This window comes from Geospiza fortis, unplaced genomic scaffold (assembly GCF_000277835.1).
Source record: "Geospiza fortis unplaced genomic scaffold, GeoFor_1.0 scaffold174, whole genome shotgun sequence".
NCBI lineage: Eukaryota > Metazoa > Chordata > Aves > Passeriformes > Thraupidae > Geospiza > Geospiza fortis.
This window is the reverse complement of record NW_005054480.1, coordinates 625,168-645,057: the sequence shown is the minus strand read 5'-3', so window position 1 is coordinate 645,057 and position 19,890 is coordinate 625,168. Positions and strand designations below refer to the sequence as shown.

At 37.5% G+C, this 19,890-nt stretch overlaps 1 protein-coding gene across 1 annotated transcript in view; it reads right to left on the bottom strand.

Moving 5' to 3' along the window:
- ZFR (zinc finger RNA binding protein) overlaps positions 1 to 19,890 on the bottom strand; it is a gene marked incomplete at its 5' end in the record, with an annotated part of 28,850 nt that overhangs the window by 2,993 nt on the left and 5,967 nt on the right. Inside the window, 12 exon segments of the mRNA XM_031063076.1 lie at positions 84 to 181; positions 277 to 388; positions 4,308 to 4,403; positions 5,190 to 5,287; positions 10,166 to 10,307; positions 11,679 to 11,829; positions 12,040 to 12,245; positions 13,811 to 13,973; positions 14,337 to 14,482; positions 14,987 to 15,106; positions 16,456 to 16,649; positions 17,587 to 17,875. Coding sequence (XP_030918936.1) covers positions 84 to 181; positions 277 to 388; positions 4,308 to 4,403; positions 5,190 to 5,287; positions 10,166 to 10,307; positions 11,679 to 11,829; positions 12,040 to 12,245; positions 13,811 to 13,973; positions 14,337 to 14,482; positions 14,987 to 15,106; positions 16,456 to 16,649; positions 17,587 to 17,875 — 1,815 coding nt within the window.

Here is a 19,890-nt window from a genome sequence, read left to right as displayed (position 1 = left end):
ATATAAAGCTACATTAAAAAAAAAACAGAACCAAAACAAAACCATCCATCAAATTTAGTTACTTCACAACTACATTCCCTTACCTGCGCACTTGAAGTAATATCCTCGCGTTGCTGATCTGTCATTACAGCAAGTGTATCAAAAGGATCTTTTTCACAAGGGTCTAGAAGACCAGGCCCACCTACAATAATCAGGCTAATTAGTAACACATCTTTACCGTATTACGAGCAGGATTACAGATTAGTTAAGTGTACGTACACATAAAAGGCAACTTGCCTTTAAGGATGATTCCTGAAGATATACACTCAAAAACTCTTCTCAGTGCATCTCCAGGGCTCTGTGGTCCAGTCGCGCTGCTAATTGCTTTTTCCACAAGCAGCTCCATAGCCTAGACCAGAACAGGAGGATTTAGCCAAATTAGAAGACGGACTAAGACACAATGAAGCTGTTACTGTTCCTCAGTAGAGAATTTTGAATCCTGAATTTTGAAGAACATTGTAGAACACTTCCGGTTAAAATGAAAAGAAATCCCAGTTTTTTTATAAAGATGAATAAAAAGAAAGGTGGTGCCAGATGAACAATGAGTACCGATACTGGCAGCTGGTCACGGCTGGTGTCCCCAGAGGTCATCACGGCTGGTGTCCCCAGAGGTCAGTGCTGGCCCAGTCCTGTTTATCTTTATTGATGATCTGGGTGGGGGAATTGAGAGCACCCTCAGGCAGTTTGCAGATGGCACCAAGCTGGGTGTGAGTGCTGATCTGCTGGAGGGCAGGGGGGCTCTGCAGAGGGATCTGCACAGGCTGGATCCATGGGCCAGGGCCAATTGTGTGAGGTTCAACCAGGCCAAGTGCTGGGTCCTGTCCCTGGGTCACAGCAACCCCTGCAGCTCCAGGCTGGGACAGCATGGCTGGAAAGCTGCTGAGTGGGAAAGGGCCTGGGGGTGCTGGTTTCCAGTGGCTGAACATGAGCCAGGGTGGGCCCAGGTGGCCAAGGAGGCCAAGGACATCCTGAATGTATCAGCAATGGTGTGGCCAGCAGGACCACGGCAGTGACTGCCCCTCTATGCTGGGCACTGGTGAGGCCATACCTCAAATCCTGGGCTCAGTTTTGGGCCCCTCACAAGAAAGAGACTGAGGTGCTGGAACGTGTCCAGAGAAGGGGAACAGAGTTGGGGACGGATCTGGAGCACAAAGTTCTGTTACCAACTGCAGAGGGAGCTGGTGGTGCTTATCCTGGACAAAAAGAGGCTCAGGAGTGACCTTATTGTTCTGTATAACCACCTAAAAGGAGGGTGTAGCCAGGTGGGGGGTGATCTCTTCTCCCACATAAATGATGACAGGACAAGAGGAAATGGCCTCAAGTTGTACCAGGAAAGGTTTAGATTGGATATTAGGAAAAAAAGTTTTGACTGAAAGGATTGTAAAGCACTGGAACAGGGTGCCCAGGGAGTTGACAGAGTTACTATCCCAGGAAGTGCTCACAAAACATGTGGATATGGCAATTAAGGACATGGTTTAGTGGTGCTGGGTTAACAATTGGACTTGATGATCTTCAAGGTCTTTTCCAACCTGAACAATTCAGTGATTCTATGATGGGCTTCTTCTCATCACAAGTTTTTCAGGAATTTTGTAGAAATTTATACAGTAGTAGCCTACATATACAGGTAGACAACTTGTCCAACCATTTTTGAGAGTATGAAACACTCTGGGACACCTGATTCTGTCAGCCACATGAACGCAGTACATGGTATACCTAATGAAACAGGATGCTTTAGAAAAATAGAAATAGTTTTTTCTACAAGACTACAGAAAATTATAACATCAAACATTTAATGTTCTTAAAATGCTTAATATCCTCACTAGTCCTTCAGTTTAGAAAAACTGAAGCTTACAGCAATTTTTCTCCTGGCTAGCAAGCAATACTAATTCAGATGCTAAACAAGTATTAAAAAAAACCTCTATATAACCTTATATATATTTTCTGAATGTATACATTTTATTTTCAGAATGCATACATTCTGAAATGTATACATTATTTGATGTTAGTTAAAATGGTTTAAATCATTAGCTGTGTTTTAAGTACTGATGTTTTTCCATTGCTCCCTTTTATTAGACATTATTTTTTCCCAGAAGAACCTATAAAGTATTTGTAAAAGAAAGAACTACCTTCTCCTAGATCTCTTTCCCAGAATTAGATAGATGTTTCACTGCTACCTCTTTGGCAAGTTTAATTCTCAAACAATAGTTTTTGATAGGTTTTTTAGGCTCTTGTTGTTTGGACCTTGTCCTCCTCATCACATCTACAGTTGTTCAAATGCTACCTTTTCTTCCTTTCAAGGTGTAAATATTTATTCTGATGTATACAAGTAACTACAGGCAGTGCTAATCACTAAGGCTGTCCATTTCTTTCTATTTTAGCTCCATTTAACTGATAGATTTCAATTCTTGAGCATGTTATTTCCTGTTGTATCAGTCAGGATTTGGCAACAGTAATTAAGATGTTTTCAAGCAGGAAACAAAGGTACATCAGTAACGAGAAAAAAGCAGATCTTGGATTTGCATATATTAAAATCTAGTTCTTTTGGATCACCATATAATACACTGAGGTCTATAACTCAGTCCTAGGAAAATGTGAATTATGATGTCCTGATGTTTATGTGCACAAAGGGCTGGATTTCAAATTTGAATAATGTGTAGGAACCTGACAAAATTCTTTTAATTTAGTTTCTACTTTTAGGAACATGAAATGCTACTACTGAGAGCATCTGGGCTTCCTATTAACTTCTATTTTTACAACCACTTATGGTTTTTTTTTGAACCAGCTCTGTCATCTCTTTCATTTGTAAAAGGTTTCTAGTACAGAGGGTAGGAGAATATCTGTATTCAGAAAACTGTATTACTCCAATCTGTGAAATTCCATCTGTACTGGCTGAAATTACCACTTTCATTTTGTCATTGTTTTTATCAGTAAGACTTTTCCTACAGGCCAAAAGAAGAGCTGACTACAGTTCAGTGCTGATCCACGTCTCTGAGAATGCATCAGGAACAAATTAGGAATCACTTTCAGAGAGAACTGAGACACAGTGAGGTCTGACACACTGCTTCCTATCTCTCTTCCCTTCTGGATGTTCCTTGGAACACATAATATCAGAGTTAAGAAGCCACATTCCTTGTTCCTCACCCATATCCCTCCTCTGTATTGCAACAGTTGTAAGGATACTTTTCTGATAGTCAGCCAAGGTTCATTCTCTGGCAACTCAGTATCATAGTGATATTAAGAGAGCACTTGGCATCTTTTAAGCTGTATTTGTTTAGTCTACTTTACATGAAATGCAGTACTGAAACTGGCACTAGTTTTTTTCTATTTAAATATTTTAAAAACAGACATTACTGCTCCGCTTCCCTTCCAGAAGCAATAAATATTATTAGAAGTAATTTAATGAAACTGTCTGCAAACTTAGTGGAGTTGTAAAATATTTCTCATCTAAATAAAGTCAACTGATCAAAACACTGTTAGTGCTCTTCCTGTCAAAACTGAGAAGGAAGCAGCACAGTGCAAATGGATTTGGTCTGCAAAACACAACAGTCAGAGCTAGGTTTACTTCCACATGATGCATGTTTCACGTATTTGTTTCAGAATAACTTAGTCCAATCCACAGACTGTACATCTGTTAGTACTTGGAGCATTTGTAATGTAGTCAACACAAAAAGAATGCTCCAAGAACACTCAACTGAATTAAGAAAGGTGACCTGATAGAACCCAGAGATTTAAGTGACACTGACTAAAATATGATGATGACACAACCACAGGCTGTACTGAAGTACTGTGGTATTTCATCTTGTGAAAGAGACATAATAAATATAAGAATTACTGTGATTTTTTCTTTTGATTTCTTTCTGTTATCACAGAACTATCTGGGCACAGCTGGCATTATTTTAAATATGTTTCAGCAAAGTCCAAGCAATTCAGAGTTGGTGGTTAGGAAAAAATAGGTTCTTTCATAAAGAGTAACGGAAAAAAAAGCTAAAATTTAGAATAGGGATCTACCCACAAAGAACAGAAAAGAACAAGAAAATTTCTTTTGGAAAAAACCAGTAACTTCCAGCTTCAAATGAAAAATCTTAGAAAACGGTATTTTAAGAGGGAATCTGGAGTATTTGTTAACAAAAAACCCCCAAAATCCCAAACAAAACCCTACATTATGCGTTGAAAATGTCTGAATTTAAAAACTGCATTAACACTTCCCTATAAGTTCCTTGTAGTAACATCTTTATTAAGAAGACTCATTAAAAAAAAACATTACTTACCCAGCTTGGAAAATCAGACCAAGTAGGAACCCGCTGACAGAGATCACGAAGAATACGTATGATAATCACACAGGACTGCAGACCATTAGCTCTAGCCTTGAGAGCAATACAAAATCCAATTAATTAACCCCTGCACCCATAGCAAACAGGAGTTGTTGAAAGACTAAAACACCACTGTTCAATGGAAGCTCAGATACAAGATTGAAACAAATCATTCTACAACTTTATTCCGTGAGCTGCCATTTACAGCAGTATTTTATACAGGGTTAGTAATTTAAGGTGGTAGAAGTCAAAGTGCACAGGTTATACAAGAATAACATTTCTTGATCCCCTATACACTTTGACCCATGTTCATTTGAAACAATAAATACAGTATCTTTCTATATTAGAAATAAAAAGGATAAAGTAAAGATCTAAGAAATAGGTATAGAGACTGAAAGGTCAAGGGAATCTGTTTGGTTTCTTTATTGTGCCTTTGCCAGAATGCAAAGTCACTAAACCAAACAGTACTAAAAGAAATAGAAAAAAAAGTCTTAAATCTAAACACAAAGCTTTAAACACATATTCCATTATTTAAAGCGAAGTTACTCTGCAGCCTTATGGAATATATAACAAATATACAACATATGATCACCCCAAGCGAGTCAAGCTTTCAACATCGCCTTCTCAATGACTGGAAAAAAAATTATGTCAAATGTGCAATAACTGCATAAAGCAGCTCCTCCATACTCAACCTCCTACAGTTAAATTTAGGGACCAGAGAAATATTAAGTATTATTAGCATGAACAACGCTGAGTGTTTTCACACAGTTAAACATTCATATTGCAACTGAACTAATCTCTCATAAGGCTACAAGAAGAAAGTAAAATGATGTTCCGAACCTGGAACCACTTAGCGTGGCGTAGAGCAGCCAGAGCGTCAAGGCATTTTTGCCTGTCCAAGACGTCCGGTGGGTCTTTCACCATACCCGAGGTTACATCTAAAATGGATTGAATTGGCAAAATGCAGTGAGGAATGGGTGTTTGACCAGGTGAGCAAGACACTTCCTTAAATAGCTTCAATGTCACACATGCCATTTAAAGTTTCAACCCTTGAAGGAGAAATGTAAATGTTCAGCAGTAGTTGCTCAATTGGGATTAGGGTATTGACCCAGTAGAAAGATCAAGAGCATAATGCACTTCAGCTCTGAAGTTATTTTCAACTGCATTGCTGATTATGCAATGCATAGTACTTCTTTATTTCAGCTAACAGTGGAAAAACACATATCCCGCAAAATTAAATACTGAAGGAAGGATGGTTGGACACAGTGCACCAGCACAGAGAACACAAGACAGAAGGAACACAAAAATCCACTTTAACCAAGTAGAAACATTCAAACTTAGTTTCTTTTAAATTTTAATTGTCAGGTGTTATTTGGGACCTATTCTTGAAAGAAAAACTAAGTATAACAAATCTTAAAAGCACTGAATGTTTAGTAATCACGTTATTTTTATCATGCCTTAAAATTATTTTACTTTAAAAACCTGACTAAAGGAATGTGATATGTTCTTCAATATTACAGAATTCCTTGTTTTCTAGCACTTTCTCTCTTACCCATATAAATAAAATTCCTCAGCCCATAATAGATATGTTCCAGCAACACTTAGGATGCATGGAAGGATCTGAAAAGGGACTGCTTTACCAAAGACTCACCAAGATAAAGAAAAGCAAGGAATAGTTTAAAAAACAAAGCAAAATGTCTGAAAGATGAAGAAAACATAGCAGACATTGCCTATTTGAATGTTCAGAAAATAATTTGATTACCAAGCTGACTGCTTTTCTACCAAAAATGAAGAGACTACAGAAGTGGTTTAATCAGTGAAAATGGAACCATGAAACAATATGAAATGGTATCCTTGAGTTACCTGAAAACTATATGGATATAATCAGATCAGTGATCACCATTAAAAGTTACTTTTTTACTCATTCTGAAAATGGCTATGGTGAATAGTCACCACATATGTTGCTAGCATAACTGGTGATACACCAAATAAGATGAAACAAAAAAGCCCTCAATCAATGGCACACATCTCACAGGAGCTAGCTGTTTGGAACAGTACAGTTTACTCCTTCAAGATCTAAATTTAGGTGTAGCCAGGTAATAAAATAAAATAAAAAATAATGAGGCTCAACGAGAAGCTTTTAGATATGTTGCAGAAATTGTGCTCTGAAACCACAAATGTAAAATAGTAGGATTCTTTAGTCTATAGAGCTAAAAGACCATGAATTAACATGGTATTATAGCTTTTCAGTACAGTAACTAAATTTAATGTGAAATACTATATTCAGATTTGAGCATTTTGATAGGATAGTCCCATTGCTCTGCACCAGGATAAAAAGCTGAAGACTTCATAAGAGCAAAGTTGAGAAGAACATAGGTAACTTCTCACACAGATATTTGAACTTACAAACTATATATTAAGGTGGAAAAATGAAAATCTTCACTAACAATGCAATTACAGAGCACATGAAGATGTTTAAAGTGGTATTTATTTCAAAGCAAAAACAACAACAAAAAATCCCCTCCAAACCTACACAAGAGAGGTGCCAGTTAAAGCTAAATGATTAAAGGAGCATAACCCAGATATATGAGACAGGGAGTACATCCTGAGAAGACCCACCAGAGGAAAAAGTGACAAAATAAGGCTGAGAAATTAAAAATGCAAATATGTGCTGGGGGGCCAATAGTCTAATCAGTCAATTATTTACACTCTTCTAAAACTAATATGTAAATAGGTGACATTGTGCAAACTTTTAGCACAATAGTTCATTACTAATTTGAAATTTCTACCTCTGAAAACCTTCAACTTGTAAAATAGTTTTATTGAGAGGAATTGCAATTTAAATGTACAGGAAAGAATCTTACTCAGTGCTGGAAATGTTCATCTAAAATGGGTTAGTAATAGCTGTCATAAGAACACCCTTGGAACTTGAAAGACTCTGAAAGTCAGAAGTTGCTGAGGCAGGTACTACATTGAGAAAACACTGACTAAAAAATGTATCAAGGCAACTCCTGTAATATTTATTCTGTGGATTTTTGCATAAGTTTCACATTTCTGGATTAACCCCTTAAAGACTGTGTAACTAAAATCAGATGCCTAACCTACCACCCTACTAAACTAGGACAAAAACTGAATTAATTTTTCAAAACATGGGCATGAATTCTTACCCTGTAAAACTTATTACTAGCCTAAACATAAGGGGTTAATCTTTAATTAGACGTGCTGTGTCCACACTACCTCTTCATTAAAAGTTAACAGGTATGTCAATTTAGGTAAGTTTTATTATGTAAAATGCATTTTATCCAGTCAACTATTATAAGACTAGTGTGAACACTGCTTCATTCTAGGAGAGAGACAAAGACGAAAAGAAAAAAACAAAACAGAAAACAAACACAAAGTAACAGCAGATGCTAGGACTATGCATCCAAACCCCTCCTTTGTAAAGTATGGCAGGTGTGACACTGAGCTTTAGAAAACCTTGGTCAAAAATCCTTCCGATGTCTTGGCAGCAACCCCTGACAGGAATCAAGTCCCTCTGCTAGAAGGCTTTGGACCGGGGCTGTTAGCTAAGGATAAAAGAGACACACGCGCACACGCAGAGGTGTTTGTAGGTATGTACACTTTGTTTGCCGAAGGAAGACTCCACAGCTGGGTTAGAGCTCTTCAAATATATCCGATTCGGTCAACTGTCAAACGCACAATACTGTAAGGAACAGTAGCTATGCGGTTAACAATTTCATTTCACTGTTTGTTTTTTTTTTTAAGCCTTTTACTTAATAACACATCAAACATGATTCTACTCCACGTGCAAGACTCAAGTTGCATCTTTACTCCAACTGGTTCTTCCGGTAAAGCCTTCCTTAACACCTGAACTAGCTCCCCAAGCGGGCTAAGGAAAATGAAAACTTCAAACCAATGTAAGACACAGAGCATGAGAAGCTGCAGTAAGAAAAACACAAACACATACTGTTACTCTGCAGCAAATAAGCAGCAGTCTTCGGAATAAGGAACTTCTTTGCTGCAATAATTGGCAATTCAGTCTTCTATTTGCTCCAGTTTCAAAAGTGAACTTTTCTGCACATCCATTTTATACTGCTCAGTGTCTTGAAGAGAAATCTAACTTGATTTTGCTTGCCTAGAGGCAGTACTGCATTCAGCAGTGAATAAACTCACAAAGATAATTTAACTCAAGTGCGGGTCAGACAAAAATACAGATTTGTTTCCTTTTGGCGGCGTAACTTAGGGGACGGATGGTAGTAATTTGAAATTTGTTTTACTTTTAGTCCACATCATAGAATTTTGGGCCAGAAACCACTTAGTTGAATTGAGTATAGTAGCAGGAATCAATACTGCACTTCTTCACAGTATATCAAGAAATACACATGGTGTTTAAGGTTCATTTCATTAAATGGTTAGTCTAATTTAATAATAAAATGCCTTTTTTTTATAAACTTAAATAATATGGAAAGTTGGATTCAGCCCAGTCATGTTATACTCAGATTGTCCAAAACCAAGTAAAATTGGTTGGGTGTGACAGTACACATACAAAGCCTTTATAGCTAGGAATAAAATGCACAGCTTAAAACAAAAGCACTCTAAGACTCTTTGGAAGTCATCCAAACCACAAAATGCATGTTGAAAATTTTTCTTTCTGATTATGTGGGATGACTTTCTTAACATAGCTTGCTTATAAATGCACTAGTCACAGCTACAGGACACTTAGTAATGCAATATAAAAACCTCAAGTGTTTTAGAGGACATGTAGTGATGAGATGAAATCTAAAAAAAAACCTCAGTGGCTTATATAAATACGTATATACACAAGCACATGTATACATACACACATAAAATTTCTTTCAACCTGTATATGAGAAGTGTTAAAACAGCCTCAGATTTCCTATTTGTAGGTTCACTGTCAAACACCAGAACCCTGTTTGCTATGATCCCTTTCAACTACGAAAATATAGGATTAAAAGGAAACAAAAGTTAATTTTATCTGACCCGTAAATAAAAAGAACCAATGTACTGCAGACATTAATCATGCTTGTTGGCTTAAAAGCTTTTGGAGCTTTGAAAGTGTTACAGAACAGACCCTAAAGCAACACTGCTGGCACCAAAGAAACTGTGGACTTCACAAACGTAAATTGATTCCCAAGCTCCACCTTCTGCTTCAGCTCAACGACAAAGCCATTTCTTATTGTACTAGTTGGGTTTGCCAGTTGGATAGAAGAGTGATTGTAATACCAGGAGCCTAAATATATACACAAAAAGCACTCCAGACCAAAAAACAACCTCAGAGAGCTGGAAAAAATCGCATTATCTTTTAAAGTTAAAAGCACTGTTACTGTCAAAAGTACTGTAAAAGTGCATTTTAAGTGCCACTATTCAGAAAGTCTAAGTGATGGTAATACTGACCCAGTTCGAACCCAAAAACCTCTGATTTGATTTTCTAAATCCATACAATCTTTCTCTTTAGGCAAGACTGCTCTAGAAAGCCAGTTTATAGCCGCTTGCTATAAAATACTTAGTTTTCCACATAATTTTAAAAGGGAAGAAAAAAAAATCAAGCTTGTACCTTTTCCAGAAAGCTGAGGTTGGACATAAAGTTAGAAATTTTAAAAATTAAATAAAAGCATCATATACACATTTATTTTAACCAACTGTTTTCTACTGAGACTGGTTGTTGAAAAACAAAGTTTTGATCAAATATGTGTGCCAGCATGTTGCCTTCCAGGACCTTAGTGCCATCTTAAGCAGAATAGATAAACATAAAAAAACAGGTGAGAAATAAGTAACATCTTTAACAACTTCCCAACCTCCATCCCTCATGTTCTCTTCCCGAATGACTGGAGATGTCAGTGTGATTGTAACTTGCATTTTGGGTTCCACACAGGAATTTAAAATTATTGCTGCTTCTGGGACTGCACACTTGATATCATATTTCTCTGGACTTATTACCTAAATATCAAGAAACAGAAATTTATGTTAGCATGTGGCCATTAAAAGTATCAGGAAGAAAAAGGATTCCAACATATTCTTTTTTCAACAGAAAGACAGAAACACAATATAATTATATGAAACAGATACCTCTGTAGTCATAGAAACACACTACACAGTATAAAGATATGTGGACTTGCATATTGTTTCCAAATTATTAATGAAAATACACAACCAAGCAGTTAGAATTCAAAAAAACTGCCGAGAAAGGAAATTAACAGACATTATATAACAAGAATCTTGATGGTGTTTGAAATAAAGAAAAGCCTCAGAGCCAATTAAAATGTCAGCAGGGTGTTTCTCACTGGAACACAGAAGTCTTTGAAAAGCAAAGATGCTTATTTTTCAAGCTCACAATTACAAATGGGTATTGCTTGGTATATTCTGTGCTTTGGTGTCACAATATGCTAAGAAAAAAGGGCAAGATAAGCACCAGGGAAAAAATGTAAGTTTAATTAATAAAGTGTTTATTTTGAATTGCTTTTTGCAACTTTATTTAATAATTCTAAATAGCCCCAAAACAAAGCTGTAGGGCCCTCTGTGACTTTCTTCTACATACTCGGTGAACATTTCCACGAAGACAGATCAAGGTGTCCATTTGTTAAATTTACTTCTGTTCTATTACTTCAAAGAAAAGCAAACTTCAGACTACTTTTTCATTAAGCTGATCCTGCTAAAGCTTCTATCATGCCAGTGATTCTGTCCAGCATTTTACTAGATTGCATTGAAATACTGATGCTGCGACAAGCACTCTACAGTGACAGGCTTTGTTCAGCAGAGACTTTATACTTTCTTGTGGAAATAAAAAGGGTTTATATTACACTGAACGGTCTAAGACTGCATGTTTACTTTTTTAAACAGTCCAAATTCTAAAAATCCCACACTAGATTTATCTGGCTAATTTTGAACAATAAAGCACTGACACATACAATAAGGAAACAAGATGTAAGTATAAAAAACTGGCATTAATGGAGAACTTTGACCTGAGGCAGCAGACATGCTGTAACATGTAATGTGCTGCAATTATCTCTATTGCTAGTAACTGATAAATGGTCTTTCTTGTGCTCATTTCTATTTCCCAAATAAAAGAAATCTGTTAAATGGTGATTGATACTACACTGCTAGAGCACATGCTTGTATGGTCACAATAGGGAGGAAGCAGAACATGCAGCAGTCTCTGAATTCAGATGAAAACACTCAGAAAATGGAAAGAAGCTGAACCTGAGCTATGTCATGTAGCAGCACAGTGAGTCCTACTGACATTTAACTTGAGGACAGATTTTCACAGTACTTTCACAAAAACTCAAATCCAAAAATTTCAATTCTACTTACTGCAAGTTGCTTAGGGAGGCTTTCAGCAATACGACTGAGTAATGTCTTGGAGGGCTTCTCAGCACACAACAAAACAAGATTGACGTTTCGGTCTCCACGGAGCAGCAAACCTTTAGCCAGAACGCCCACCCGTAAAACGCCTTTCAAAGCTCTGTGAATTGTAGTTAAAAGTTGCATTTAAAATAATAATGCAAAAATCATGAAAATAATCCTGAAGATAGAAAAGTAAAATAAAATTGTACTCCACATCTTCCTGAGACTTCAAAATACTGCATAAAAGCCCAAAGAAATGAGATACTGAAAACACTGATAACAGGGTAAGGAAAAACAATAAAATCCTTAAAAAGTAATTAAAAAATACCTGTCTTTACTGCCATCCTTTTTGTCATCTCCCTCTTTGTTCTTGCTTTTTTCGTGATCAGTCATGCTGTCAGAAACCAGCTTCAAAGCACGCTCAGTAATAGAAACAATTTTTTGGACTGCCTGAAGTTCCTCCTCAGTTGGATATATAGCAGCATGCTTGGTCATCACGTAGCGGTCGTCAGAGGAGTCAGGGCGGCGCAGAGGCTGAACAGACAAAAAAAGTGTTCTTCTGAAACCTGGGTGCACTTCCAAGTTCGCAAATGATACAAAATACCAAAACCCAAACATGTGGCTAAGGAATAGAATATTCAAACCTCACATCACTGAAATGTAACAAAACATGAAGTTATCTCAACAGCCTACACTGCCACAATCAATCATGTCTGAAAAGACATGAAGTGTATCAAAATTAAACTAAGGCCAAATCCCAAGATCAGAGGTACTCCTCAACTGGGAAATACCTGGATATTGCTGGAAAATAAAGTATCCATGATTTCTTTTGTACAATCAAAGGATTGTACAGGATGACCTCAGAAGGTCATCTAGTCCAATCTCCTCCTGTTCAAAACGTGGTCAGCTGTAAGACCACATCACGTTGCTCAGGGCTTTAGCCCGTTAAGTTTCTGAAAAACTTCAAAGATGGTGGCTGTACAACATCTGTACAAAAAAAGATTTCCTGTATTCAGTCTAAATCTCCTTTGTGTTTGCTTAAGCTAGATATATCTCACCCTCTCATAACTATAAAAACCCTGGCTCCTTTATAAAGCACAGCTATTAGAAGGCTGCTCTGTCCCACTGAAGCTCTCTCTTCTCCAGGCTGAACAATCTCAGATGCCTCAGTCTCTCCTCACAGGGCAAGTGCTCCAGACCCCTGAACATCTAGCACCACACTGAGCCCATTATAGTTTATGTATCTTCTACTGGAAAGCCCACAATTAAATGTAGCATTGAAGTTAGGGTCTTAAGAAAGCTGATCACTTCCCTTAATCAACTGACTGTGCTCCTCTTAAAGCCCAGGCAGCTGCTGGCCCTGCTGCCAGGGCACACTGCTGGCACATGACCAGACTGCTGTTTGTCAGGACCCCCAGATCCCTTTCAGCTGAGCTGCTACCCAGCCTCAATCAATGCAAGGGGTTCTTCCTTTCTGAGTGCAGCATTAGGCACTTGTACTTGCAGAATTCCATAATGCTCCACTCCTACAGCCTACCTAGGTGCCTCTGGATGGTGGCCTTGCCATCCAAGGTATCAGCTATTCTCCCCATCCCAACATGATTCATGCCAGCTGCAAACCTCAGCAATGTGCACTCACTCCATCTCCTTTCAGATCCCTGATAAGGTGCTTTTCAGTCTAATACCAGAATCAACACATGTGCAGTGTGGTACTGCACTCCACACTGCTAGAATATGATGCACCATTAACCATTATTCTCCAAGTCTGATGACCCAGATACTTTTTATCCATACATTTGTCCACAATTAGGTAAATAATGTTGTATAACACAATCAAATAAAAAATAGAAGAATTCAGTATGACTTGTGTTTCATAAGAAGCAATATTTAAAGCATCCTCTTGTCATTTCATTGGACTTATTCTGGAGGACTAGTACACCTACACCATTTCATTAGCATATAATTTCTTCCTCTCTTTTCCAAATCCTTTATTAAGAAACACCGGAGACAAGTGCAGTAGCACTGAGTAATTTTATATTTCTTAACTGTGCCTCCTGGTAAGAATGGTTTAATTTTTTTCCTCAAGGTAAGAAACTTACTGCTGGTCCTTGAGGTTGAGGAGGCATTCCAGGTCTAACTCCCAGCAGACCTAGTGGTCCTGGAGGGCCATGAGGATATCCTCCATCTGGTATTCTGCGACGGTCATCCCAGTGATGCTGCTCTTCCTCCATTCTCCTCCAGTACATGTCCTCTTCATATCGCCTGAAGTGCATCAATCAAAGTATTCTTTTTATACAGTAGTTAATACTTGACACTGCTCTAGACAGATCCTTCTCTGTCTTCAACAACTTCTAGCAGTCATGAGCAAATACCAATGAAGAGACAGTAACAACATGAATTATTGTTGTAAAAGTAGGTCTGCATTTATGGCAAAGTAATTCTACTAACTCTGCATTACTCAGAAGGATTGAAGAATAGCAAACAAAAATCCCAGTGAGAGAATGACAATTTAAAACACGACAGTATAGAGTTCCCTACGGTATTTAAATTAAGTAACTATGGAGTTTAGTTTCAGACAATCTGACAGCAGGTTGTCACACTCATTCATGAAACATAATGCATTACCTCATTTCCATCCTCCAGCGTTCCTCCTCTTCTCGCCTTCTCCAGTATTCTTCTTTCTGCATCTGTTTTCTCATCTTCTCTTCCTGAATTTTTCTTGCTCGAATACTGGGCTTCACTTCTACTTGTAAGTCTGGGTTTACTTTTTTCTAGATCAGAAAAGTAATGAATTAAATGTTGCTTTCCTGTCCTCATCTCAAGGTTATTGAGTAGTTCTGACATATTTAACATACACTACTCATCTACAATAAAAACAAAAGGAGCAAAATGCAGTTTTAGAACTGCACAAATGCACTTACCATTAAAAAGTCTGCAACACAAAGAGTGTGTGCTGTTTATCCTACCAAAAACACTGAGCAATACTATTTTATACTCTTTAAAACTTCATGGTAAACAACATAAGGAACCCATTGTTGCTTCACTTCACTAAGCATCGCCTAGACTACAAGCAACATTCAAGCCTCAACCAAAATAAAATTTCAGTTTGCATTATTCTTTTAAGACTACACTGCCTATGAAATATATTTCTCTTTTTTTTCACGCTGTTTACTCAGAGTGTCTACTTTTGTCTAGTCTTCAAACCTAAGAGCAGGTGACCAGACCAGTTAGCTGATATCTGGTTGATTTTCAGAGAGAAGCATCAGCATTTTTACCTTGTACTGAAGTCTGTGCCGCCGCCCTTTCAAATGCATCTCCTTGGCATTAGGATCATTGAAACTGCATTCACAGAGTTTACAGTGAAAGCGGATCACCTTTCCTTCATCATTCCTTACCTGGAAAATAAAGTTATAACACATTTGGTCATTTCTTTTTTATTTTATAAGGCTGATATAAAATTAAATTATCCATTAATCAAATTATCCAGTGCCACTGGATAATGTCTACCTGTCCTAAAACATGTTAAGAAGTTCACACAATAACTGAAAGAAGGCAAAGTTGAAAAGTAGAACCTTCATTTCTGACAGACACACCACTGTGCTTGGTAATGAGCAGGGAACAAGGTCCTTCCATTTCAAAGAGTACACAGCTCTAAATTCAAACCTGAACATAGTGAGCTAATAAATCACAGACCTGTGTATCATGCAAAATTCACATCAGAGCTGGTCCACCTATGTCATACCAACCACATGAAGAAAAAAAAAATATGCACAACACAAAAATGTAAACATATGCACAAGCCTTTGCAGGTTCAATGCATTGTCAGTCTTATCTTCAAGGAGAACCCAGAGAATTACAGTCAACCCCATCTTAATCTCTGGGAAGGCAATGGAGCAGCTAATCCTGGAAACCATTTCCAGGTACAATGAGGGCAAGAAAACCATCAGGAGCAGTCAGAATAACTTAACCAAGGCGAAGGCCTGGCAGATGAAGGCAGAGCTGTCAAGATTGTCCCTGTGGACTTCAATAAAACCTTGGACACAGTCTCACCACAATATCCTCCAACACAAGCTGCTAATGCATAGGCTGGATAAGTATACAGTGAGCTGGACTGAAAGCTGTCTGAACAGCCTGGCCAAGGGTAGTGATCAGCAGAATGAAGCCCAGTTGGAGGCCAGGAGCCAGCAATGCAGCCCCTGGATCAATACAGTTCTGTAACATCTTCAGTAATGCTCTGGATGATGGCGGAGAATGTATCTTCAGCTAGTTTGCTGATGACATAAAAAACCAAGAGGAGTGGATGATATGCCAAAGGGTTGCATTGACATCCAGAGGGACCGCAACTGTCTCACCTAGGGACAAGGAGGCTGAGTGGGATCATATCAGTGCATATGAATACCTGGAGGAGGGGTAAAACAGGACACAGCCAGACTTTTTTCAGTGGTGCCCACTGCCAGGACCAGAGGCAATTAGCACTAAGTGAAAAATAGCTGAACATCAGAACACTCTGTTTCATGGTGACTGACTGTGCTCTCGCACAACTGCTCAGGGAACTTATGGAGTCTCCATCCTTTGACATTCTCAAAAAACATCTGGACATGGTCCTGGGTGACTGGCTGTAGGTGGTCCTTCTTAAGCAGGGTGACTGAATCAGGTGATCTAAAGAAGTCTCCACCAAGCTCAATCACTCCATGATTAGGTTCACTATAACAGTTAAAAATAATACATATTTTCATATTAATACCTCCTCCACATAGTCATGGCCCACTGGTTGGACATCACTTTGCAAGGCAGCAAGAGTTGTGGGAGTCACTGGTTCAGCTGCTGTGTCAGGCTTTACTTCCTGTGTTTGCACTGTAGCAGCAGGAGGAGTTTTAACACTTTCAGCTGATTTCATTTCTTCCATTTTACTTCCTGTTGTCTGAAGCTTATTACCACCTAGAAATCAAAAACAAAAGTTAAATTATTGCTCTTCATAAAATGAGAATGTGATTAAACATAATGTGCAAACTGAAGATTTTATTTGCAAATACCTATGATTTGGGCAAAGAATTATAGGTCTTTTAAAATCTATTGGATTTTAAAACCAACCAAAACTTAAATATATTTTCAATACAATTAAATATTTTAACAGTAAATTTAACATTCAGGTTACTTAAACACTGAAGTTGTTTAGTCTAACAAGAAAAATGTCTGCTTTATAAAATCACCATTTTTGTTATTTGTTTTCCTGCTTTTTCAAGGGACAGGACTGAATGGGAAACAACTCAGAAAATGTATTTTAATAATATCTTTTTTTGTTATTTTGAAAATTTATATATTTTAAAAAAAGTATTTCAAAACTTTATAATGTTTGTACTAGTAAAGGCAGTATACCCCTAGTGTTGCAACTGTATAGGTCTTTCCTTGAAGAGCAGGATAGCTTATTGTGGAACAACTGCTTCCCACCTCTGTTATGTTCAGTTCAAAGCTTACATGGTTAGTTTTCCACTGAAAAAGGATGTTTCAGTTGCCCATCACAAACTGCCAATCTATTGCATGTGCATTAACAGCCCAGGTTGTGAGCTGAAATTAGGACTATACACTGCAATACTCCAGCAGCTACTACATAAGAAACCAAAGGTGGGAGGCTTCTTATGAACGTGGGAAAAGTATTCAGGAGGGGCCTGGTGGAGACAACTGGGCAGAAAACACCAACATCAATTCAGAAGCAAAACTTTTATAGAAATTCTCACTTATCAGTAATTCCCTTAAACACAGCAGAGTAAATCATGCATGGAGTTACCTAAATATATTTGTCTCTGCTGCACTAGTTCTTAAGAAAAATTTACAGAATAGGTTAGGTTTCAAAATAAAGACTGACTTCGGTACTTGCCAACAAAGTTTATTTTCGGTGTAGATATTTTCTTTACTGCTATGTTAGCAGCAGTTGAAGATGTTTTGTTGTTGGATGCAGTGTTAAGTGTGGTGTTTGCCGTGGGAGTAAGAACTTTCACTGCAGAGGATGCAACAGAGGAGTTCACTGTACTGCTGCTAGTTGCTATATTTGAAGCAGAGGCCGTTGGTTTGGAAGCAGATGTGGATGTTGAGGAAGTAGCTTGGGTAACCACATTTGGTTCAGTCGAAGGAATGGGTTTGCCAAGTTTTGTATGCAACTTTACTACCTGTAAGTAGGAAGAGAAACTCATAACATGATCTCCCTGAGATAGCTGTAAAAATAATGTATCACAAGCAAAAATATCGATATCTAAAAAATCAATATAAATAAAGAGTTAGCTTGTTTTTTTACAGAAAGTGGTCTTAGTAAGGAAAAAAAGATGGATATGTAAAAGTTCTTGTCATCTATAACAGGGAAATAGGTACTTGCTATCTCACATTACTTACTTGCTTGAAATTCAGGCATTTACTCCCACAAACGTTTAGATAACAAACACAACAAGCTTACAACTCAGGATAAATTCAAGAATACATTTTTCTCCTAATGTTTCAATGTATCTGTTTTGTTGCCTTGTGACTTTTTAGTCTCCTTCAAAGGGGCAGAACAATAAACTGTTTTGGTTCCAAACAATATTTGTAACTAAGAGTTATTTAACTCAGATTCAGCAACACTGTGTCTTTTGATTGCTACATTTCAAGAGTCTTATTGAAGACTTTACACGTTATTTAGCCAAGCTGAAGAGAATCCTTAGGCAAATGCCTTCCTTTTTTCCCTTTTTTTCTAATGTTTAGAAATAGTTAAGGAGGATTCAAGAGGTATTTTAGAGCTTTTTAGTATCTCATAGAAAGTAAAGAGGTACATGCTTATCAGAATTAATAAGCACAGGCCTTTCTATAATATGTCTCTCATGGAATGATACTTCTTTTTGGTGTCTGCTGACCACCATCTGAAAAAGCAATGCAAGTAATCCACATGAAAAAAATATGCAAGATCAAAACTAAAGACTGAGTGTTGAAAACAGCAGTAAAAAAAATACAAACCTGTGAGACATGCCTTAAACGTGAACATGTACCCAACCATGATATGCACACAACTATCCAAATTAGTTTCTTAGGCTTTTGTTCTTATTTTTTATGTTCCCTATCAGAATACTGACATATTAACGTCACACAATAGTATAAATTTAAACTCAAGCAACTGTTCAAAATTACTTTTTTCCAGTAGAACGCACACACAGTCCTTTAGTTACCACAGGAATGGATCCTTTGTGATATCATTTTCACACTGGTAAGAACCTAAACCCAGCAATGGCTTGCAACTATCACAAAGAGGAAACTATATCCAAATATAAAAGGATAATATATACTATACTCCATACACCTATGGAATTTTGGAGCACAACCCAAGAAAGTAATGGCTCAGTTTACCAAAGGAAGAACACTGGACAAGTTCTCCGAAGTCTCTCTAAATTTTGATTTTTTGCTCTTGGAGGAAGATAATTTTAAACATGCTATGAGATTTATTTATTTTAGTAGGAACAACGTTACTGATGCCTGTGTCCTGATATGTAAAGAGCTATAAAAGCAGAGTATTAATACTGTATTTGTTAGTGACATTAATCTTTCCAGAGTTATGAGGAAAATCTGTAATTTCTAAAAACATATTCTACCTATTATTGCACTTAGTGTTGTATGGTCAAGTTTAAAACACAGGTCACAGCATTTCATAGCGCAGCCCACAGTTTTTATTCGAGGATGCCCACAAAAGAGCACCCAAACAATAAGAAAAACATGTGTACCAGAAGTCTTCTAACCATAGCCATTATAAAGTCTACTACAGGACATTGTTCCTTGCTTCCAGAGGACAGTTTTCTTCGCAGGAACCATCAAAGAATGATGCCTGTTCTTTGCACTAGCTTAGCTTACAGCGTTTCAAAGTGCATTGGAAGATTTACTGTCCCAGACAGACAAGTAAGATGAATCTCAAGAACGGTCTCGAGAAAAGTTAGGGGGCACAAGCATACACATCCTCAATGGTACCTTTCCCTCATCTCACTCCACACCTTCCTATGATTTGGGTGATATCCCAATATATCCTCTTTTCATTGATGCCATGGCAATATTTCCCCCTCTTTTTTTTTTTTTCCAACAATGCCCTTCTAATAGTGAGCCTAAAGACAAATTCGAAAGGAAAAGAAGAACTAAAATTTTTAAATAAAAAAATCTAAATTATACTGTTTTT